Source organism: Ceratotherium simum, chromosome 4 (assembly GCF_057802395.1).
Source record: "Ceratotherium simum simum isolate JZ-2026a chromosome 4, ASM5780239v1, whole genome shotgun sequence".
NCBI classification, from domain to species: Eukaryota; Metazoa; Chordata; class Mammalia; order Perissodactyla; family Rhinocerotidae; genus Ceratotherium; species Ceratotherium simum.
Window position 1 is genome coordinate 89,247,462 of NC_141903.1, and position 25,002 is coordinate 89,272,463.

At 47.5% G+C, this 25,002-nt stretch overlaps 1 protein-coding gene across 1 annotated transcript in view; it reads right to left on the reverse strand.

Moving 5' to 3' along the window:
- Positions 1 to 1,812: 1,812 nt before the first annotated feature.
- The window catches only part of SV2C (synaptic vesicle glycoprotein 2C), a 196,089-nt gene continuing 172,899 nt past the window's right edge, over positions 1,813 to 25,002 (reverse strand). Inside the window, exons 12-13 of the mRNA XM_014797705.2 lie at positions 24,812 to 24,971; positions 1,813 to 5,918 (exon numbers count right to left, since the gene is read on the reverse strand). Coding sequence (XP_014653191.2) covers positions 5,735 to 5,918; positions 24,812 to 24,971 — 344 coding nt within the window. The 3' untranslated portion in view covers positions 1,813 to 5,734. The remainder of the gene's footprint in view (positions 5,919 to 24,811; positions 24,972 to 25,002) is intronic.

Genomic DNA, 25,002 nt, shown 5'->3' on the forward strand with positions numbered 1-25,002 from the left:
CCACAGGTTGATGACTTCCGAGAACCTCGCTGTGGCTTCCTTGTCTTTCAGGAGTCAATGGCGAGCTCTCAGACTTCTGCCCCTGAGATGGGCCTCTCAGATTTCACACCAGTGATGCCCAACCTATCCCCCACAGGAGTTGAGAAGCAGCTAGAAACCTAGCCCAGTACAGGGAGCCGTGGCTTTGCCACAGCCTAGAGCTCACACCCCTGCCCCTACTCCTGGCCAACACGTCCTCCGCCCTCTGGGCCTCCACCACACTTACAAGTGCCCCAGTAAAGCTCGGCCTTGCTTTTGCACACTGCTAGAGTCAAGAGGTGACAGCAGGAGGAAAGGAGGAAGAAGAATGGAGAGGAAAGAAAGGACGGGCGTGTGCACTGCCCGGCGGGGGGGGGGGGGTCGGGAGGAGAGCACTGGGGGGCTCTGGGGGGGGCGCTAACAACCGCCCTCTCTCTGCTCTGCCTCCCTCAGCCCCAGAACCCCAAAGGGCCTTGGCAACTTCAAGACACTTTGCAACAACCATGCACGGGTTTTAAAGTGAAATTTGAAAATCTCCTGCCACTGACTGTCAGAACCAGTTTTCTGGGTGGCTTATCTGCTGAGGGTCCAGAGGGGAAAGGGTGCTTGAGGAGATCCGCAGACAGTCAACTCAGACGTCTCCACCATCAGAAAGGAAACACCGGGCGCTAGGGCCAGGGGGCGAGGCAGCAGCTGAGGGATTTGCTGACTCCGCTCTGGAGGGAGGGAAAACTCCAGCGCTGCCTGCTCTGGAGCAGACTTGCCAGCCCCCGCCTCGCGTTTCAGGCCATGAAAAGAACACCTCGGAAGAAACGGGGATTTCAGAAATGAACGTCTCCATAAAGATGGGGCTCTCTTCACAGGGTTGTTGGTTCTTTTCCTTGAATCATACCTTCGTGGGATTTCCTGTTGAGACTTTTAAAGAAATAGCACGTGTGGCTCCATTTTTCTCCTTTTCCAAGGACTAGTTAGTCATCCCTCCAACAGAGGACAAGAAATTGAGGGGCTTTCGACTCCTGTCAAAGATTTCCCAATTTCTGAGTAGTTCCTGCACTGTCCTCATAGGCTATTACTTCTTTTAAATTAAGAAACATAACACTTTGTGTTTGTGGGGAGGGGGTTTCAACGTGTAATGACGTCAGCACGAGGCCCCCATTACAGAGAGTTTCTCTTTGAGCCCGTTTCCCCGGCCCTCATGTAAGGGTTGACGACCTGCAGGCAGCACAGAGCCTCAAGCTAGCACAGAGAGCTGCTCCTCAAACACTTGCTGAAGGATCCCACGAGCTGACAAGGGATCAGGGAAGGCTCTGCCCAGCTCTCGCCCCCACCCAGCCCTGCCGGCCGTAAACAAGGGCCTAAACAGACCATGAACCGCATCCTTGTCCCTCCAAATCCTGGGATGCTACACCAGCTCTAGGCATTGTCTGAGACAGACTGAGGAAGCGCTGGCCCTGGCGAGACACCGCTGATGGGAGGACCGGTCAGGAGTTGGAGCAAGAGGAGATGCCACGGAGAAGTCTCCTCCCCACCTGAAACAACGGGGACACACAGCCCATCTTGGGGACACGGACAGTTTTCTTTTTCTGCATTACACAGATTACGAGAGAAGCTTTACTCAAAACATACTTTGCTTGGCAGAAACAAAAACTGTAAGAAATGTATAGTCCATTCCAGAGTGCCCTATTGCGTAGATTTCTCTTTGTTGTTGCAACATGACTGGTGTTTTTGTAGGTTTGGTAACTGGGCTAAGGTCAGCGTGACATGGGGTTAAAGGAAAACCAAATACAGCCAAGATGCACCTTAACAATCAACCAGTTGTCTTTATGTGATACCAGGTAAAGGTCAAATCAGACACTCCGGCTTCAGAGCCTGTAATGCATAAACAGGTGAGGTGTTTTACAGAAAAAACAGGTAAAGGCTATTTTGATATTAAACAGAAAAAAATTGGAGAATATCATATTCTATTTTGGTTGGCAGAGGGAATCAAAAGTCATTCCCGGGGAATGTTTCTAAACTGATCCCAGAGCTTAGAAAGTCTCAACTGTGCCCTAATCTCTTCCCTGGAACCTTCTCAAGGATATCTTAGACTCTCTCTTCTGTCTACATTTCCTATCTCTCTCTTGATATCTCAAGACATCCAGAAAGGTGGCCAAGCAGTTTTTGGTGCAAACCTGAACTCTGATTTGGTGAGATTTATAAATGAAGGTGCATTTGCCAACATTGGTGAAATCACTTAAAAACTCTTGTTTCTGAAGGCCTAGGTCTACTTAAGACCATGTTTCAAGAATAAAATGGGGTACAGAGTCAGGAGAGCTACAGGACACAGCCTTTGTGATCGTGTTGTGATCAGAGTGTTCTAACTGTGTGTATCTGGCAGGGTGGGTCCCTTTCCTGGGCAGGCAATGATAACTGTCAAACTGGCGTAGAACAGAGATAATGCTCAGGATCCTAAGAAGCTGGCAGCACAAACACCACTGGAACTATGTTTTCTGGACTATTCCACAGGGGCTTCCCAAACAACTTCCTGATGTCTGGCATGCTTGCCTATTTCCTAATTTTTCAGTTTCTAAACTAAACCTATTTGGTGCCTGTAAAGATGAGTTGAGCATCAGAAGAAGGTAGATAATAAAATGAAGCCATTTGCATTCTAGGATCCTCTAGAATCTTGGACTAGTCCCAAGCCTGTACTCAAGAGATAGGGAAACTGAGGACCAGAGATGTTCAAATGATTTACATTCTCCCCAGAAAGATCTGGGTCTCACTGTTGGCTGGTGGGGAGCTTGGGCTAAGACCCTTCTGTCTTATCTCTCTGGGTGTAAGATGATCCCTGGCTGCTGGACTGAATGTGAGCTGGGTGAGTAAGACCCATTACTTGGGGTGTAACGTGGTACAGGATTTACAGTTTAGAGCAGCTGGGTTTTTTCCTACTGAGAGAACCCAGTGATAATAACAGGATTTGGGAGCATTCTGGATCCATTCCAAAGAGCTGTGAGGAAATTTTAGATAGAAAGGGAGTTAGAAATATCAGAGCAAGTAGGACTGTTTCCTAGGATCTCACTTTGCCCATACTCTCGTTTTCCTTCCACTGTAGATGAAATGAGAGGCTGGTTGCTCATCCTGTGCTAGCAGCATGCTACACTGATAGACCTGAGAGTTTCTATTTAATCGCACGGCTCTATCTTACTCCAGCTAACCCAGAACAAGCCAGACAGGCCACACCACATACTTTGGGAACAACCTGAGCTCTCTCATAGGAAATCAGGGTGATGGGAACAACGTGAGGGAGGCAGAGAAAACTGCACGAAAGGTGGAAAGGTGGTGACCAAGAAGGTTTGTGACCACAGACTGTCCAGGGGATTAGAATAGATCCCTCTTGGGCCACCAGGGAGGCTTGGATTAGGTGACAAGAAGGCCAAGAAGGCCCTTCTGAAGGGGAGGCATGGTAGCAGGTCTCAGGAGGTGGGGTTCTGCTGGTTTATCCTATTCTGACCCAACCCAGCGTTCAAGTAAGACTCTCGTGAACCGTGCTCTGCAGCTTGGGAGATATTTTATGCATTTAGAGCTACAACAGACACCTGAGACATTTCTCAAAGTACGGTAGTCCAGTGAGCAAAGTTAACCACCACGGAAGACCAGACAGAGCGGCATCCGTGCACATTTCTCTTTTCTTTTGAATGGGCTGATGGGGACACACATCCTACTTTTGCAGTTATCACTGCATTGCTACATTCAACTAAAAACGCTGCTCAGGTCCCCAGAGATGTCTTTTTTAAGAAGAGAAATCAAGGGGCAGATAGGTGGGGAAATGAGTATGTATGGAAGAGGAATAACATCCAGGGTGCCATCTGGGGTTGTCTGATGTTCTCCAGCAGATTACAGGAGGCAGAGGGGGAGCAGGTTCTGTTCTTCCCTGCTTTGCTGATAGCAGTCTCATAGATCTTGTCTAGTTTTCATTGATTTTCCTTCTTCCTGCCACCTCTGCAGCTTTTGGCTTGAGCTTTCCTGATGTTCTGGCCCTGAGCCCTAGTCCCCAGGGAAGTACCCTCTTCCTGCCAGCCCCCCAGGCTGCCCCCCCTACAGACCCAAACTACTTTATGGGGGAGGCGATTAATGGCTTATGTTAACAAAGGAAGCTTTTCACAGAGTCTGAACTCTGCAGTCTGGAGCTCTAGGAGGATCATTAGGAAGGGGAGGTGGGGAAAGGGAGGCAGAGTGGCCTCTGGGGTTAAGACATCTTCAAACGTAATGACTACTGGAACCGAAGGGTGTCCCTTCCCGGAGGCCCCAGGGCTGCCGCCTGCTGCAAACGCCTATAATAAGTAACGAGGATAACCTTCTAACAAGACAGAGAGTAAAAAAGGAATACTGTTTCAATACGGGATTTATTCCTGGCGGCTGGTCATCGCTGCAAGTCTACAAGGAGGCTTCCAATTTCAAAGATGAGTAAAAAGGGCGAGCTTGGAGGAGGGGCAGGCCCGAGGGGTGAGAAGGTCACGTAGCTGCCAGCCCGTGGGAATGTCCTGCTGATCTCTCTCTTCCAGGCCCGGCAGATTCAGAGGTAAAATGAGCAGCCAAAACCCACCAGGAGATGCTGCCCTTGTCTGCCAGAGGGCCCCTTGTAGGACAGCAGGCTGTGACTTCACACAGAGCCAGCAGCCAGGAACACACTGACCGGTGCACCAGCCCAGAGGAAGCTGGAGGAATGGGACCTGCTTCAGTGATGCCAGCCAGAAAGTCCAATGTCAACTACCTGAGGGCACCGTCCCTTAGGAAGGTGGTACCTTCAGGGTATCATTTTGCATTTCCCAATGGCTTTAGGTGTGAATTTCTTCCTAATTTGCAATTTACAACTTAGATGACTGACAATCTCTAGACTAGAGAGAGTTTGAATGACTAGCAGACTCAGGTAGGCAGACCAGGTTTTAGACAGTGGCTTTCTTTCCTTGCCTCTGCTCCCTGGCAAGCTCAAGGGCAGCTGGGGGTGAGGTGGGGAGCTGGGGGGTAAATGGAGGCAGAAGCTCTCTCTCTCTGATGTGAATTTCTAACATTCTGAACCACATGCCACAATTACAAACACTGACGGTCCCTTTTCCTCATATTTTTCAGAAGTTTAATTGGGCTTTCTGGCAGAAATCTTGCAGATGCAGCTCACTCAGATCTTTGCTGCCAACTGCACAGCCCTTATTTTTCTTGTCAGCAGAGTCACCTCAATTGTCATGCCTGAAAGAGCCCCACCCAGCTCTGTTTGGTGCCACATGGTTTTCTTTGAAAGGCCCTGCTGTCACAGCGAGAATTGCTGGGTGTCCTTTTCTACGTAAACAGGAAATATCACTCTGAAAAAAAAAAAAAAAAAAAAGAATCCCTCTCCTCAGCACAAATGCAATAATATGCCCACTTATATTTCCTGCGAATGTTGAAACAGGAGCAGGATCTATTTCTCACAGCAGCACAGTGCTCTCCTTAGCTTCTAAACCTTTAGCGAGCAGAATTATAGGGAGGCTGTAGCATCACAGTTAGGAAAAATAACACATGAAAAAAATGTGCAAAATCACACTAAGGGGGCAAGATGGCATGCATCTGAATTTCAGTCACAGCAAAAGTTAGCATTCTGATATTTGACCACCTTTCTCTATCTGAAAAATCTGAAGCCTGAGTCAGTCAGGAGGGTTGACACAGGGCAGGAGAAGGAAACGCAGGAGGGATGGCTTTGTTCCCGTTACATCAGGACCTGGGTTCGTGTGTCGGGCAGGCGCAGCCCCACCAGTCCTCCGCACACGAGCACGGTGGAGGCCAGCAGGATCGGGATGGCTTTGGTGATGCTGACCAGGGAGCCGAAGATTAAGTTTCCAAGGACGGTCGCTGCTTTGCACAGCGCATTCAAGAAGCCAAAGCCTGTTGCCCTGCAAAGGAAAGAGATATGGACACGGTTGAGAAAGTGACTTCCAAGATTCCAACTTTAGACCGAAGTGTCCTACATGGTAATTTTCAGTGATCTTCAAGTAGATTGTTTTGTATATCATAGAGATTATTTATATCATCAATAAATAAATGCTTGTGAACACATCTGGAGGTAGAGAACCCAAGCTGTCAGTATTGTCCCTTCAGCCCTCTGTTGACTTTCTCACCACGTCAATTGATTCTTATTCTGCTCATGAGTTCCAATTTATCATGAACAGAAAGAGAAAGGAAATTTCAGAGTAAAAAAGTCTCTTCTCTCTTGCAGAGTTAAATTAAAATGTATATTTCTTTAGATTATTTTTATAGTCCCTATTTTCTCTTAGCTTAATTAACGTGCAAAGTTTTAAATAATGAAATCCCATGGAATTTTCAGAGAAAAGCAAAGATGCCTGGGTTGTATTCCTCATCTCTCTGGTACCATGGAGATGAATGATGCTGCTCTCTTCCCAAGCATTTTCGGTAGCAGGCAGGAACTGGACACCAATCTGGGCGGCCCACCAAGGAGCTGGTGTAACGTTTCTTCGACCCTCATCAGAGTTCCATGTGGGAAATCAAGTCCAAGAAAATCTCACAGAGAAGAATCAGACTGTAGGCCTAGAGAAGATCTTGCTTACTCTGCTGGCATTTAGGATGTGTGGGTGGTGCATACATAAGACACATCCCATATCTGATGACAGTCTTTGCAAGAGAAATATTTTGCTATCTTCACGTGCGTTGAACGTGCTCTTACTGTGGTCTTCTTGGCAGGAAACTTCATTTTGTTTAGGGAGTACCAATACCACAGACGTCACAAGATAATATCAATTTCCTCCATCTTTATGCCAGTTCACGGTTTCTGTCTGTCCCTGGGTGCATGTGTGTATTACAGGCACATTGAATGCGGGGTAATTGTTGGAAACATTTTTCCCCTTCCAGAGGGAAATGCATTTTAGTTGCTATAAAATGCAGCGTTTCGTACACATCTTTCTTTGATTTGTAAATTTGTAAGTGTGGGTTTTCCTTGGGCGGTCACAACAACGACTCACCACTACTTGTGCTATTCCTAGTGACATTTGTTACAATGTGCAGACACTTATTGTGGTTATTATCCAGCCATGCCCCTGCCCACACCATTGGAAAGGAATAAACACGCCTCCCGCGCTGCAGGAACTAGCCCGTGCTTAGTGCAGGGCCAACGATTTCTTGGGTTAGATCAGACCCGAAAGGGGGCAGCACGCGCTGACTTTCTTTCTCGCCAAGACACCCAGCAAGCAGAGCGAGAGGGTTCTGCAGTGTGGCGGAGGTGCCAGCTGTCTGAATGTGGACGGCGTGTAATGGAACCTCTGACTGCGAAACAGGAACTGCTTGAGAAGAGGGTAAAGCTAATTTTGTACTCTTCTTCTTTTTAGTTTGTTTTTAAACACAGAGACTAGTAATAACAACCACCACCAGAAAGACAAGGAGATTTAATATACTGATAACTATTTTCAAACGAAATTGCTTGAGGCCACACGTTGGGTACCGCAGAAGACTTAAGTAGAATGACATCATCATCCCTCACCTCCCCCGCTCCATGGAGACCATGCCAGGAGGCTGAACTGGCTTTTTTTTTTTTTTTAATTAATAAACTTTTTTGAGCTGTTTCAGGTTTCCAAAAAAAATTGAGTGAAAAGTAAAGAGAGTTCCCATACATCCCCTCACCCCCCCACCCCAATTATTAACAATCTTAGAGTGGCACACTTGTTACAATTGATGTAAGAACTGATGTAAGCCAATATTAACCCAGTATTATTAGCTAAAGTCCTTAGTTGACATTAGGGTTCACTGTCTGTGTTGTATAGTCTATGGACTTTGACAAATGTATAGTGGCATGTATCCACCATTAGAGGATCCTACACAATAAGTTTCACTGCCCTACAAATCCCCTGGGCTCCCCCATTCATCTCTCCTCTCCCCCATAACCTCTGGCAACCACTGATCTTTTTACTGTCTCCACAGTTGTGCCTTTTCCAGAATGTCATATAATCGGAATCATAGTATGTAGCCTTTTCAGACTGGCTTTTTTCAATTTTTTTAAACTACATTTTAGTTTCTAGGTTCTAGAGTCATAAATTACCAAGTACATCTTGTGGTAGTAAGATAAGCTGGATTGTTCTGGGAAAAATGGCTAGTGTGTATGTTGCTGATAAGAGAAAGGAAATCATCCTTCTGTGTGAAGAAGTCTCTCGACACTGAGACTGCAGAAGGACCCATGCAGAATTTATATCTGGGTTAAAATAACCATATTTTCCCAAGCTATAAACCTCAGGTATAACCCAGAACAGGGTATAAGATTCGGCCGGCTATCTCCTTCTGTTACTGAAACTGTAACTGAGGAATGAATGACTTCCTGAGATTCTGGGCAGCACTAAGAGAGACGCATCAGAGCATCTGGTATCTGAAGTTTCTAAAAAAAGACGATCAAGTCCTTATTTCCTAAGAATCTCTATTTTCATTTACCAAGCAGAGGCAGTTTTCAGATAAAAATCCGCTGTGGATGCAAAGCATACAGGCTAAATTAATGTTGGCATTTGAGAAAATGTGACTGTCCTTTCCTTGGATAACTAAATTATTTCTTCAAATACTTGCAGCTGGAGGGTGTAATTTTCTATGCATGGAAGGCACAGCTGTATGAGAAAAATCATTCTCAACTGGCTCTCCCTTGGGGGTTATCTGTTTATAAAGTAAATAAGCTTTTACTTCCTTTATTCCCTTGTTCTTACTTAAAGACAGGCCATTAACCTCTGCAGACATGGAAAGCACAAGTCACCTTGTACTCATAAAGTCCTTTGAGGGTGGGGCACTCAGAGCTTGCAAAGCCCCCACTTGCCGACTTCTCAGCAGCAGGACAAGCTTCCGCGTTCAGATCCATGTTCCGTGCCTTCTCTTAACCAACGAGCACCCAAGAGAAAGAATGACACGATCTGTTATCTTTCTATAAGCTCCAGCCCTTGTTCCCCTACCTGTGCAGCCGGAATCCTTTGTTTTCAATTCTTGCTCAATCTATCTGTTTAAATCTTTTAAGTGGAAATTCTTTTCCCAAACGGCAGCCCGTGACTGCAGCCCCGTTCCCGATCCACTTCGGCGGCCCGTCTCCCTGCACCGTGACCCCCCGTCTGAGAAGTGGGTGCTGGTGCAGGGAGCTGGCTGGCTCAGTGCTTAGCCTCAGCTGAGGGGGTACGTGGCAGCCAGAGTGTCCCCCCCTCGCCCGCCGCCCACCGCAGCAGGACTGTGGCTCCCTCTCCAGGGCCTTCACAACTCAGCGAGCTCTAGTTCATTTATACAATTTTATGTTAATTGGTGGCCAGGAAGAGGAAACCTCGGGCTCCATGCTGGACAGAGTGGGGATAGTTTTGCCCTCACATCCGGCCTGTTTCTCATTGGTTTTCTGACATCGGTGCAGGGTCAGCTGTGGGGTCTTTGAGGCTCCTGGGAAGAAGAAAAGGACACCAGATAACGGCAGCGCTTAGCAGTGCCTGGCACACGGTCGGCACCAGGCCAGGATCAGCCACTGTTTTAAACACTGGCTGAAATATCTGCCCCATAGACCGATGAGATTGTTAGGGAAAAAAAGTTAAATGCCACATTTTGAAAAGGCCTGAAACGGTGTATATGCAGACTCAGCTCACGGCATGTACCTGTTAAAGGGTAAAATGTGAGCTTCTCTTTGTCTAAACTTTTGGAAAGGAACTTTTTTGGACAGCTCAGTCAAATCATGGGTAGAAGTTACTCAGTGTGGGGCATTTTGGAAAGTACAGGCTGTTCTTAAATCAGGAATACATTGTGATCTAAAGATTCATCTGGAAGTTGGCTATTTAAAACAGAATGAATTTCATTTTTCTCACAGAAACAATATTACCAATGATGGCTGGGTTCCCAGGTTAACCGAAAAAAGTGATTTTAACACTGACTCCATCTGAGCTACGGGACTAATGCCAAGAGGACTAGACAGCCCTTGCGTATTCGTCTAATAAGCAAGTTGGTCCTTAACATCGTCCTTATTTACACATTCTCCCAGGCGTGTATTCATTAAGCATCTATGTGCCAAGCACTGCACTAGGCACAGGGACCCCAAAACGAGTAAGAGGAAGTCCCCTTTTGCACTAAGGATGCAGAGAGAGCATGCTAACACAACCTGCTGGGTGCAGTGAGAAAGACACCCACGGGGCACTGTGTGTGTTGGGGGGGAGCTCAGAGGACGGTAAGGGACCTCAGGTGGGGGCGGTTGAGGGACGGCTTCTCAGAGGGCATGGATGAGAACAGAAGTGGTTTGAAGGAAAGGGAGGAGCTTGCCAGGTGGAGGCTGGAGTTTGGGCAGAGGTGTTCTCTGGCTCTCAAAATACCCCCACATCTCCCTAACTTATCTCTGTGGTACCCCACTCAGGTCTGCCCTAGACACTCCCTCCAAAGGCTTCTCAGGTGCTAAATGGCCTGCCTCCCTCCAGTCCCCAGACAAGTCTCCCACTTTCTCATGCAGCTGTCCTCAACTTGGGGAGAGGACAGCAGTCTGGTGACCCAGGGTGCACAGATGTGTTTAACCATAGCCTCACCCAGTGGTGCTCAGACGCCGGTGCATCAGTGTCACCTGTGCAACTTTAAACATCGAGATGTGGCAAAAGCAACACCTGGGGCCACACCCGCAGGAAGTCTGACGTCACCGCTCTGTGGGGGGCCTTCACTGTGTTTCCAATCACAACTGGATTTTTACAAATCACAGGATTTATACAGTTTTGCTTTCTACTTTCTTCCAATCATTAATAACTGTCCCAGGTTGTTCATGTTTCGTTTGAAATGAAATGACTGAGCATACAACTACTATTTCTGTAACCACCACTTTGGATAATTAGGAGCTTTCCAAATCTAGGAGAACATACATGATATTGCAATGAGCACCTTCACGTAGAAGAGCTCCTTGGTTTGGATGTGCTCATTAGGGAGCATCAGGCTGGGTGACACAGCCAAGGAGAATGTTGAGGATGTGGTGACAGGAGACTGAGGGCACAGGAGGAGAGAATCCAGTCCAAAGCTTCAACCGCTCTCTTCTCCCTGCTCCTGCTCTTAAGCTCTCCTGTTTACTCTGCTTTTCACAGCTCATTCTCACCAGATGCAATCAGTTTCTCACCCAGCCTCAATCACTTCCTTCTCGTCTAACTCTTGTTACGCAACCTCGGCCACAGGCGGGACTCTGGGCAGCCATGGAGGCTCTCCTGCTGGATGAGGCCCTCCTTCCCTCGCCCCTCCCGAGGGTTGGCTACACCCGTCTCACGGCTCTCCTGTCCGGATGTAGCCTGATTTAGTCCCGGCCACATCTTTCGGTGGCGCCGTGTGGTCTCTACACTCCCTCATCACAGCCCCTTTCAGGATTGTGAAGTGAACTAAAGAATTTCCCAACGTTTTCAAAATATGTTGGAAGTAGATTTCTGTCTTGGGCATTTTAATGGGCATGAGTTGAGCCGTGTTTGTTTACTGATGCCAGATTATCATCTTGCTTTTTCAGAGGAAGAAACCCTAATTTCACATTCTTAAGTCAGAAAAGACTGAATTCAATCGCTGTCTGATCTTCAAAGAAAGAGAAAGTTTGTGTCATACAAGTAGGTAGTGGGTGTAAGCGTGTGGTCTGTGTGTCCTCCTTCACCTGAGAAGAGGCATCCTACACCACTGCAAGCAGGGCTGTCCTTACACATGGAGAAGGACTCACCTAGGGGTTGTGAGCAGAGAGGAACCCCTGGCCAGAGCGGCCCTCCCTCTCCCTCCTGTCCCCACCACCATCAAGGGTCTTCCTATTGCTTGTTCCTCTTGAAACGCAAATACTCACGGACAGGTAATAATGGAAGTCTTTGTGTCTTATCGTTTATCTGATAAGCCGAGCTGGGAAGCGAGGGCCTGGGCCAGGGTAAGCAATGACGGTGAAACTGAGCACTGGGAGGCAGCAGGGAGTTCATCTGAGGCCGTGGTTCATGAACATGGCTGTATGTCCCAACTGCCAGGGGAGCTTCTTGGAAACTGATGCCCAGAGCTCTGCCCCAGACCTCGTGGGAGCAGGTAGGTATGCCTGTGCCAGGAGTAGCATCGCACAGTCACACACCTGGGTCTGAGGCTGAGTGATCCGGGGCAAGTTACTGCCCCAGCTGTGCCTCGCTCTCCTCACCCGAAAATGGAGTAAAACTCCCTTCTCTTGTAGGATTGGGAGTGAGGATTAACTAGGGTTAAATGAGGTCATCTAAACACTCAGCACAGAGCCTGCCTCACCCTTCATTTCCACCTTCCCCCAGAGGAGGAAACCACCCCCGGAAAGATTAAAGGACTGAAGTTACCCAGCCCTTTTCTGGCAGCGCCTGCACCTGACTCAGGTCTCCACACTGTTTGTTGATGGAGGAGGAGAGGAGAGGGGGAAGAGGGTTTCCAAGAGGCAGTGCTGTATGGGGAAGGGGGCGCTGACAGCGAAGGATCGCAGGTCACAGGCTGTGGGTGGCAGGAGTGGGAGAGGGACACGGAGGGAGGGCAGCCAGAGGGAGCTGAAGAGCAAGCTGCCTCATCACACGTGTCCAGCGAGCCCCCCGTGGAGAGCGGGGGCTGGGCCCACACAAGGAGCTGAACTACAGCCCACATCCAGCTGAATTTTGAAAAGCATCTTTCTTTCTGTCTTTCTATCTCATTCATTCATTCATTCACTCACCTGGAGTAATGGTAGTAAATAAGGAAAACAAAGTCCTGTCCTCAAAAGCTCACATTCTAGTGGGTGACAGATAGTAAACAAATTAACATGCACTCTACCAGCACAGGGTCTGGGCAGTAACTTGCTTTGAAAGTATATAAAGAATTTGTCTCTACACCTATAGAATTTACAACATGTTAATCATGAATCAACAGGCCAGAGATGGTTATTTAGGGCTTTAAATACCATTTTAGAAATCTGCATGAGGTCTGTTAATGAACAAGGAGATGATTTTTCATTGGATATGAGAGGTTGCTATGCAGCTGATTGGAAAGAATGTTCTGCCCTTAGCAAGACGGATGGACAAGCATCCTCCAGGCCCAGCAACCTCAAATGGTACCCGTGGCGTAGACTCCAGACTCTAGAGGCCACTGGTCCTGCACCCTGATACTTGAAGGTGCGCTCTGCTGCCTGGCCAGCCCCCGGTCTGGTGGTCCTGCTGTCCACATTTCATGATGTCCAAGGCTTGTTCAGGACCCAAGGGCAGAGAGATGGCCACCCTGGAGTCAAGAACAGGCTGGATGACTGTTTTTGTGCCTATCTGCACACCTGGTAGGATTTGCTGCCACTGTAACACCCCACCTGGGGGCGAGATGGTGGGTGAAGGGGACATGTGCTCCCCACCCCTCACTCTCCACTTCTAACTGCCAGAGACAAAAACGATCTGATATTTGCTGAATGGCCAGGGGGACTCCGGTCAGATGAAATATAAACATATAAAATATAGTGATAAGGCCTGTAAAGAAAAATAAAGCAGGTAAAGAGACATGATGGCATGCAGGTTGCTTAGATAGTTAATGAAAGATTCTTTCATCTCAAAATCTTCAAATAAAATAAGCGAGGTCTTGATCTTCATGACCACAGATGTAGAATCTCCTCATTTTCTCTCTCAAACACCTGAGGCACAGCTCTGCTGAGTGGTCCCCCTGAGGCCACACAGCTGGTCAGCGAGAGATCCAGGATTAAAGACCCTCAGGATGGAGCTCGGGGAGGGAATGAGCAACTTCTCTGTCTAAACAAAACAGTCCTAAGAGGAGGGGCTTAGGTTGGTTAATTCTGGGCAGATGTTTTGACGTTAGTTCATCAAGGAAGAGGACCATCCCCCAGCGCTGGGTGACAGCAGCAGCTGCCCAGGACGAGCAGAGAATAGCAGGTGGGAACAATCAGGGGTTTCCTCTCCAATCCTTTCTGAGGTCATGTCTGACACTGTGCGTGTGTGAGGGGAAGGGAGGAGGAGGCCAGTGGTAGGAGAAAGACAGGAGCCTGCTGCTGAGAGAAGACCCGCGACTCCGGCCTGCCGGGCTGAGGGACTAGTGCAGGGCTGGAGGCCAGCAGGGAGAGCCTGGCTTTCATCGCCTACAACGTGGGAGCTCCTTGCCCTCAGCTCCATGGACGAGGGGAAAAATGGCCACTGGGCCATAAGGACACGGGAAGTGTGAGCAGTGGAGCTCCGCCACGCCCACAGGGTGGCAAGGGGAAGTCACTGCCTGGACGCAGAAGGACACGCGGGCCAGAACTGAGAACCAAAATGAGCCAGAGCGTGTGTCCTAGTACATGAGGTGGGCTATGTTTACGGCTTCCAGGGGGTTTACAACCTTGACCAAGAAGGAGAGAAAAAGAAGGGAGGTGAAGGATGGGGTCAATAAATGGTGGATAAATCTAGGTCAACCCACCATTACATATTCTCTACTCTTTGAAGATTCCAAGAGATGAGGGAAAAGTTATTATTTTTCTTCCTAGTTATAATATACGGAGTGGGACTCCAACCAGTGCTGACTGAACCCAATAAACAGAATGTCTCTTCTGTTGGCATCTCCCAGTCCTATTCCCAAAGAAGGCTGAAAGCAAATTAGGTGGTGGCAGGGCCTGAGCCTGGAGAAATGATGGAAAAGGGAAGCTCCCCTCGACCAGTGTGTTAGACGGGTGGGACTCCCTTTCACATTTCTGGCAAGCTGGGAAATCTGTTCTCTCTCTGGCACAGCGTCACATTCATATTTTCCATCTATTAGGAGACTCTCACACTCTATCAGTTGCCCATTATCTACATTATGTATAACAGGCTCCCTGCTTACTTTTGACATAGGAGAGAGGCTGATGTGAGTGGGGCTGATGTAAAATTATCAAAATACTGTACAATGACTTGTATATTCAATAATGCCCAGACTTCAAAGATCTATCATTTTGCTCTGTTCTCCATTTCTTTCCTTATAATGCTTCTCGAAGCAATCCTGTCTTCCCAGTCTCAATACTTGTCCCAACCTCAAGGACAAATACCCAGACTACAGCTATTTGCTTTTCCACCTTCCCAACTTCACCCCACTGATCCCTGCAGAACTGCAAGTCTTCCTCACTCCTTCAAGGTCATGCCTCAGAATTAAGAGTCCAAGAGAGAAGTGTACTGCTTGGACCACTGAGTCTCAATTATTGTGGTAGGTCCTTCCCATTGGGAAGCTGGCCTTGGCAAGAATCCCCAGCGGTTACTGCGGAGTTGGGAGGAAGGTAGAGGATCGAGAAGGGATGGTTGGCCAGGGTGAGTGCATGAACAGAGAGGCACCTCCCTCTCCCACAATTCCCACTGCAGTTAGCTCTGCCATGTTGCCTTGGCCTTACGCTAGTTCTGGCCCTGGGAAAGAGTCAGTCCAATGAACATGGCTGGGAACCAACTGCAAGCTATTACTGTCCTACCGTCCTAAGTGGAGAGTTTATAGAGAATTCTAACTTGCAAAGCCTTTCCTCAGGGTCAAGCCCCATTTTTGCAGGTCATGACACCTCCTCATTACTTTGACCACTTGTTTACGGGCCAGCTTTTTGGTCTCTAGTCTCCCGGCCTGAGTTTCTGGTCTGTTGAACCCTTGTCTCCTGGCCTGGTATCCTAACCCTGCTGCCATGCCTGCCTAGTCCAGGTCAGTGGTAATTCTGGATCTTCTTCCCTTGATGGATTCACCCCCAGTCTCGACTTTTGCCTTCTCAGACACATTATTCCTTTGTGGGCCTCTGTTTCTGTTTCCTTTGACTTGAACTACCCCCAGGTCTCCCTAACCTACTGCTTGATCTCCACATACTGTCACCAGCCCAGCTGCCAGAAGAGTCACGCCACAAGAGCGTGAAAGAACACAGGGACAGCTGGTTGTCTTCATGCATGCATATGCATACACTTCCTGACTGTCCCTGTGGTCCTCCCATCTTTACAAGTAGGGCCATTTATCTCCCACCTACAGATTCGGGCCTGCTTGGGGCTCAGAAGTCAACTGAAACCCAAGGTAGTGTCAAGCCTGGGCCTGTCTCAGGATCAGCTGTTGCCCTGGATGTGGGTCTGGCCACTGGGCTTTTGCCTTGATGCCAGCGAGCAGGTCCCTATCTTTACCCAGTGCCAGTAATGTAGTTGCTGTGTAACCTTCAATGCTAGTAATAAATTCCCCTCATCTTTCTGATCCATCAGCAGCATCTATCACAGCTGGTTGTTCCCTCTTCCTCGAATGCCTTTCTTCCCTTGGCTTCCAGGAACTAACACCTGACCCTCTTTACCTCACTTGATGCTCCTCAGTCTTCTTTCCTGGCCTCTCCTCGTTAACTTGACCTCTGAATTTTCTAGTGTCTCAGGACTGAGTCCTCAGAACTCCCCTCTTCTCTATCTACACTTCGTCCTTTGGTGGTCTCATCCACCATCATGACTTTAAATTGCATCTATATACAGTCATGTGCCGCGTAACATAGTTTCAGTCATTGACGGACCTTATATACAATGGTGGTCCCATAAGATGAGCACCATACAGCCTAGGTGTGCAGTAGGCTATATCATGTGGGTTTGTGTAAGTGCACTCTATGATGTTCACACCATGAAATCGCCTAATGGTGTAGTTCTCAGAACGGATCCCCATGGTTATGCGACGCGTGACTGTACTGAAAGGGCTCAGATTTTACCTCCCACCTAGGCCTGTCCCCTGAACTCTGGTCCCACATATCCAAGTGCCTGCCTGGCAGCTCCACTTGGATATTTAATAGCATCTCAAACTTAAACAAAACTGAGCTCCTGATTCCTCTTCCTTAACTTCCTCTTCTCACAATCATGTCAATAAAGACAATTCCAGCCTTTCAGTGGCTCTGGTCAAAAACCTGATGTCATTCTGAACATCTTTTCCCCGCTCATACCTCACATCCAATCTTTCAGCAGTGCCTGTTTGTCTTCAACACATTTTCAGAATCTAACCAATTCTCACCACTTCCACTGGCACCATTATATCTTACCACAGTTATTGCAGTGGACTCCTGACTCATCTCCCTGATTCCACTTCAGATCCTCTGTAGCAGACTGTAAACACAAAAGCCAGTTCTCCTTTTGGACATAAATCAGATCACGTCACTCCTCTGCCCCAAACCCTCCAATGGGTTTTCATTTCACTCAGCATGAAGACCAAAGCCCTTTTGGCATCCACTCTGACCCTATCACCTCTTAACTCTACCCTGCTTATGCTGCTCCAGTCTGACAAGCTTCTTTCCCCTCTCCAACTGGTCTCCTACACTTACACCTCAGGGCCCTTGCACTTGCTGTTGGCTCTGCTGTGAATGCTCTCCTCCCAAGTATCTTCCTGGGTCTTTCCTCAAATGTCACCTTTACAGTCACATATTCCTAGACCATCCTATTAATAATGACAACTCCCCTGGCCCCAGTACTCTCTATGCCCTCATGTAGCTTTATTTTTCTGTAGCACTTAGCACCATCTGATGTATTATAGCTACTTTATTTACCTAATTGTTTACTGACTGTCTTCCCCAAACTAGAATATAAGCTGCATCAAGCTAGGGCTTTCTGTTTTATTCATTGCTGTAGCCCAAGGACCAGAACAGTTTCTGCCACGTGATACATAGTCCAAGATCACTTGTTTAATGAATTAATGAGTGAACGCTCTATGCCCAGCTCAGGTGTCTTTCCGCATCCAAGCATAAATATTCGAACGCCTATCAGACAGTGCCAGTTAACATGAAAACCCAACAAGTCCAAAATGGAGCTCACCACATCCCCAACCCCCACCCAAATCTGCTCTTCCTCCTGCATCCCAGTCTCAAAACTGCCACTGCCATCCACTCAACTGCACAAGCAGAAACTGGAACCATCTGTGATGACCTCTTTCCTCGCCCCGACATCTAAGCAAGCACCCAGTTTTGTTTATTCTCTAAATATCTGCGAACATGTTGAATGTTGACCTCTCTCCTTTCCCGCCTACATTTTTCTAGTCCACATCACCGGCTTGAGTGTCCTAGTTAGTCTCCCTGCCTCCTTTCTGGCCACTAGAGTGAGCTCTCTAGCCCAGGACCTTGTCACTTCTCCCTAAAACACCTCAAGGGCTCCCCACAGCCATAGGCTAATGCAATTTGCAAGATCCTTCATGATCTGTTCCTTGCTTAACTCTGGCAACTCTTTTGTTTGCAGAGCTTTCCAGGTGGTATTTTCTCTGACTGAAATGTTCTTTCTCCCTCTTTTTGCCTGGCTATCACCTACTATTCTTCAGGTCTCAGCTCAGACGTCACTTCTGCCAAGAAGCCCTCTCTGCTGCTTTCAGAACACTGTGGACTTCCCTCCCAACAACCCTGACCACCCCACGCTGCACTTGATGTTCATTGTCCTTAAGCTCTATCACAAATGGATTATTCATGGTTGTATCACAAGCAATCAAAAAAAGTTGAGTAAATAAATGAACATATTAAAATTCATACTGAGATGGAGTAGACGGTCTTTCTTTTTTTTTATAATTTTATTTCTTTATTTTTCCCCCCAAAGCCCCCGTAGATAGTTGTATGTCATGGCTGCACATCCTTCTAGTTGCTGTATGTGGGACGTGGCCTCAGCGTGGCCGGAGAAGGGGTGCGTTGGTGCACGCCCGGGATCCGAACCCGGGCCGCCAGTAGCGGAGCGCACGCACTTAACCGCTAAGCCACGGGGCAGGCCCTAGACGGTCTTTCTTATTCTTCCCGCTAAGTACAGCTAAAAATTCTGAACATTATAAAACATAAAGAGACTGAAAGAGAAAAAAGGCAGAGCAGCTAGAGATCACGGAATGGTGAGCTCCTTGCATTTTCTTTTTGCCTCACAGATCTCAGACTTGGAACTAAAGAAGGTGGCAATGTAGAAATGCCAACAGGTACAGATTTTAAAAGATCCCCAACAAAAGCCTGCTCTCTGTAGCCAAAGGACTAGGATAGAGGCAGCCTAGCAAGACAGAAAATGTTTAGACAATAACCTCTCTCCTCTAACTGAACACCAGAAAAAACTGTCTAACGGCCAGCCACACCAGCAGAGGCCGAGTGGAGAGCCTAGACCTCTACCCTCACAAACTCTAACGAGGTGCCTCAACATCACCATTGGGGTGGTGTCAGGCAAGGCTGAGCAGGGAGCTGGGACTTGCATCCTGCTGGCCAGTAACGAGCTCCTGCTGCTTCCCCTGCACGGTATCTGTGGTCAGGAGTGGAGCCTGGACTCCCACCCCTGCCCAGCAGTGACGAGGACACCCCTCTCAGGCGTCAATGGAGGCTGAGTGGGGAACCGGACATCTACCTCCACCTGGCAATAATGGGGCAGTGCGCCCTCTCTCCTCCCAGAGAGGCCTCTGAGAGAGCCAACCAAAACTGAAGGCTTAAATGAGATCCAAAGTCTCATTACATAATATGAAAAACACTGCTTTCAATTGAATACCACTCATCATATGAAGAACCAGGAAGATCTCAAACAGAACAAGAAAAGATAATTAATAGATGCCAACACTGAGATGACAGAGACGTTAGCATTATCTGACAAAGATTTTAAATCAGTCGTGATAATAATGTTTCAATGAACAATTATGAACACACTTGAAGCACATGAAATACAGAAAACATCAGGAAAAAATAGAAAGCCTCAGCCAAGAAATAGAAGATATAAAGAAGAACCAAATGGCAATTTTAGGACTGAAGAATACAATAAGCAAAATAAAAAGCTTAGTGACTGGGGTCAACAGCAGAAAGGAGGAGACAATGGAAAGAATCAGTGAATTGGAAGATAGAACAATAGAAATTATCCCATCTGAAAAATGTAGTGCAAATGACCGAAAAAAAATTAACAGAGCATCAGGGATCTGTGGGGCTCTAACAAAAGATCTAATACTTATGTCACTGGAGTTCAGGCAGGAGAAAAGTATTCAAATAAATAATGGCTGAAAACCTCACAAATTTAGCGAGAGATATAAACCTATAAATTCAAGAAGCTGATTGATCCCCAAACATGATAACCCAAAGAAATCCACACCAAGAAATCCTCTGAGAGCGACCAGAGGAAACAACATCTTACCTATGGGGAAAACACTGAGATTGCTAGAGCCCCCTCTAAAAATGTCGTACCTGTTTTCAGAATCCCCACAACAGTTTCTGAGCACTAATTCCACTCTCACCCACTGCCGTTAACACTGGGTTTATCAATGTTTAAAATCTTGGCTTTTCTGCATAATAATAGAAAACTACGTATCATCATGGCTTTAATTTAAGGGGCTCCTAGATAGCTTCTGAATGGGGGCTGGACTCCAGAAAAACCAACCACGTGATTACAGGGTTGGAACTTCCAGTAACCCCCCACCTCTGGGGAGGGGAGAGGGGCTGGAGATTGAGTTCAATCACCAACAGCCAATGCTTTAATCAGTGATGCCCACATAATGAAACCTCCATAGATCCAGAGAGCTTCTAGATTGGTGAATGCATCCACATGCCGAGGGTGGTGCACCCCAACTCCACGAGGACAGAGGTTCCCACACTCAGGACTCTTCTGGACCTCGCCCTATGTACTTCTTTATCTGGCTGTTCATTTGTATCCTTTATAACAAACTGTAATAGTAAGTATAGCATTTTCCTGCATTCTACGAGCCATTCTAGTATATTATCAAACTTGTTGGGGGGCTGTGGGAATTCCCGAATTTGCAGTTGGCTGCCAGAAGTGTGAGTAGCCTGGGCACCCCATTTGCAGGGGCAGCTGAAGTAGGGGCAGTCTTGTGGGACTGAGCCCTTTAACTTGTGGGATCTGATGCTGACTCCAGGTAGACAGCATCAGAATTGGAGAATTGATTGGTGTTGGAAAAGACTCCCACATATTTGATGTCAGAGAGTATCTTAGAATATACCTAAATCTTCCCTAAGCTTCTATTCCAAGAAACTGATCCCCCTACATCTCCATAAACAAGTTGCATCTTACAAGGACCCCACTAAAATAATCCGGTGGGGATGCACTCCGAGCCCAGAGTTCTCATGAGCCTGTGTGGTAGGTAAAGTTGCTTGTTAGGGTCCTTCTACTCCTTTCTGTGCCCCTCAAATTATCACGTGCCGGTCACCGACCACGATCTTTCTAACCTGGGGAAAAGCAGAAGCATCTTCACCGGGCGTCTGTTTAAGGCTCTGCCATCCTTATGTTACGCTTATCTTTGATGCCGAGGTTTTGAGGATAGAAGAATGGTGAAGACATTTACACAACGGAAAAGTGTGGTATAAGAGATATATTTGGTCTTTGTCTCTGGTTCCTAGCACAGAGCTCCTAAAGCCTGAGTGATAGTAGTGTTTTCAGGTGTTCATAGAAGCCCCTTTCCATCACACCTGAGTTTACACTAATGAGGTGACTTGGTTGGGGTCCCTTGATACCTCAGGATGGAGCTAGTCACTGGAAAGAGCAAGTGATTAGAGAGTTGGAACTGAGAAGGGGGGGTAGGGTTGGAGATTAAGTTCTATAAAAACTCTTGAACAACAAGATTTGACGAACTCCAGGTTGGTGAACACACAAAAGTATTGGAGGGTCGTGCACCTGGAGAGGGCGTGGAGGCTCCCCGCCCCTTCCCCACACCCTACCCTGTGCATTTCTTCCATCTGGCTGTTCCTGACTTGTATCCTTTATAATAAATCGGTAAACCTAAGTGTTTTCCTGAGATCTGTGAGCCATTCTAGCACATTATCGAACCCAAGGAGGGGTCATGAGAACTCCAGTCTATAGCCAGTTGGTCAGAAGTACAGGTGACAACCTGACTTGTGTTTGGTGTCTGACGTGGGGGCAGTCTTGCAGGACTGAGCCCATTACCTGTGGGCTGTGATGCCACCTCCAGGCAGAGAGTGTTAGAACTAAGCTGAATTGTAGGACATCCTGTTGTGTCTGCTGTGAATTAGAGAATTCCTTGGCATGGGAGAATCCCCCACATTTGGGGGCCAGAAGCAAAGAATTGAGAGTAGAGGGAGAAAATAGAGCTTTCCCTTACAAAAAGTATTTGTGATTATAGTTTTGTTTCATTTTTCAGGCACAGAAAAAGCGCTGCCCAATAAGTACATGTAATTTTAATTTCAAAATTTCCTGCCTCTTTATGAAACGATTTAGGGTAGCTTATAAAAGACACAAAATTAATAAAATGGGAATGAAGGAGGGCAAATGAGGACGAGGAGGAGCGAAGCGAATATCTGGACCGTGCAGAGTTAGCACAGACACGGGCTCCCTGCCTCCTGGCTGCACAACAGAGAAGGAACAGTGGAGAAGGACCCGTTTTTATCGTGTGAAGGGAAGAGACAGAGCAGCTTCTGGGAGGGGGGTGCTGGACTCTGCAGAGAGGGAAAGGGGCACCACGACGGGCAGTGTCCTGTCCTCAGTGGTGTTTTCTCAGTGAATGCAAATGTAACCCCTAGTAAAACTCAAAGGTAGAATATCAAAGGTAAAACCCGTCATGTGGTTGACAGATGTGGTTTCCAGCGTTATAATCTCATGGCACTTGGACTATACTCAAATGATGTTCCCCCGAGATCATCATTTGACTGGGATTTTGATAGGAGTTGGCTGCTAAATGGCTCAAGAGGCTATAAATTTTAGCTTGAGCTGGAATCACAGTGTCCTATTCTGATCATTAAGGACAGAGTCTAGAAACTGGGCAAGGAGTTGGCAGTGCTCAAGTTCTATCATGAAAAGTCAGAGCCTCTAACCAGAATTCTTGTCAAGACGTATTCTATCCTACCTCCACGGGGACAAGAGGCTATTGGGCCCCTGCGCATGGAACAGCTGGGGTTTTCCTCCAACAGCTGAGCCAGAGAGCAATGACTTCCTCACGTGACCCAGAGGAATAGGGCAGAGACGGGAGAGAGGGTCTGAGCCTGAAAGAGAGTAGGGGTAATTCACCACGGCCCTGGCAATGCTGCTCTGGAGGACATGTTCTCTCTCCAGCTCCGAAGGAAATGACTTCCTGCACGTTGTCTGATAACCTCTGCTTCAGTGCTGGAGAAGGTCCCAGCAACAAGCGAGGCTGTGGTGAGAACGCACCTCGGGGACCTGCAAGGCATGGCCTCCGATGTGCTCTGAAACTCACTGCCACGTTGTGCTGCTCTGGTCACTGAACGGGACAGGAATCCTACAGCAGGCTGGTTCCCGGGACAGGCAGCTTCAGACTCCTCTGAAGCTGACATTCTCAGACCGCTGGTGGGCCCGGCCCTTCGGCCCCTGTGCAGGTGCTCAGGCTTAGGCTTGCACTCAGCTCTCCCAGACTCCGTGTGCTCTCACGAGGCGTCTCCCCTGATAAAACCTGGGCATGTTTAATCACACCTTGTCCTCTGCCTCTCGGAGGAACCGAGCTAACACAAACAAATTTCTGTTTTTCTCTTAGTTGATAGTTAACCGTTCTGACAACAGAAACAACAGGTCCATGTTTCTCATAGGATGGACCTGCCCAGTCCGTGTTTAGTTTAGTTTTGTTTTTAAGCCAGGTTTTTGCCATAGGAGAATACTCATCCTTCCTCTCCTTCTGGCAGAGGGGTAAGTAGCTGGTTCATCTAAAATAGTATCAAACTCGTAGATGTAAAACAAAAAAGGTAGCAGGCTATGACAGAGACTTGCCTTAACATGGAGGGGTTTATTTTAAATGTAGCGTTTAATCCACATCTGGGCGCTGTTCGCAGGAGGAGAGGCTGAAGAAAGAAAGCTGAGTGAAAGCTGCAGTCTTAGTCTTGTTTTGCGCAGCACCCTCACCCCAAGGCCCGTGGCACGCACCCCAGACGCTTGCCCACAGAAGAGAACTAACGTTTGTTGAATGAATGAAGGAGATGCCGTACATGGGGTGTCTGGTTCCTTTCAGAGCCCAAATGTTCAGTAAGAGGTTACGGAGGGTCTGGATTAGAACTTCGATAAGCAGGCATCCATAAGAGTTTCAGATATTCTGCAGGGAGATGGATACAGGAGTACCTATAGGTTCCTATAAGCTCAGTAATAGATGTTCGTGAAGAAGAAATAGAAGTTAGAGAGTCTGGGTAGGCAGAGAATGTACGCTACTGGGGTCAACAAGCAAAAGGAGGGATTCAAGATTAGTTGAAAATGGATATCCCAAATGTCTCTGCAGAGTTCTAGAAAAAATCCTCCTCCATTTCAAAGTCCAGAGAATACTGAGGGGTCTTCCATGGTGACAGAGCACACACAAAACAAAAGAAGGCAAGGCCATTTGTCTTCACTCACGTCGAACGGCAAAACAGGGCTTCTATTCTTTTAATTACTCAGCTGCTCTACCCCAAAGCCCTACCTTCTAGCCCCTTCTCTGATATAAGGTACAAAGTCTCCGTCTCCACTTTGGGACCAGATGCATAATTTTCTTCGAATAGAAATCTTTTTTTTGGAAACTGGAAATGTGATGGCTTTCCTCAAACAGACCAGGAAGGTCAAGAGGTACATTCTAGAGACCTCTTTATGGTTGCTTAATGCAGAGCTCATGCAGACACTTGCAAGTGTAAGGTAAGGACCCTCCCAGGACTGATCAGCAGCTCCAAGTGTGGGCCAAGAGAGGCTGTTAAACCCACCCCTCACGGCTCTGTCACAGCTTCCTCACGCTGTCAGTCAACAGACTAAGCCACGGACACAATGAGATTCCTTCACTGGTTCACGGCCCTATTAACTCCTGCTAGCCACTATATTCCCCTACATTTTCTTTCTAAAAGATAAGAATGGAACCTACAACTTCATAAGCCAGATAGTTTTTGGATTTTCACTTTCTTGGGGAAATGACAGCTTGGCTTATTTTCTATGATTTTCAGTGGTGCTGTGGGGCTCAGAGTGCCTCTTCCTGGAGGCCCATTTCAACATACCTCCGGTCTGTGGGGTACAATTCCACTGTGACCACATCAAGAGAGTTCCAGGCCGAGATGGTCAATCCATTGTACAGACACAGCATGCCTATCATCATGGATTCACTGGTGCCGAACCAGAGGAAGAAACAGCTGATCCCCGAAAGCACCATAGAGCCACCTGCCAAGGAAGCCCACAAAGGCTGTGATGT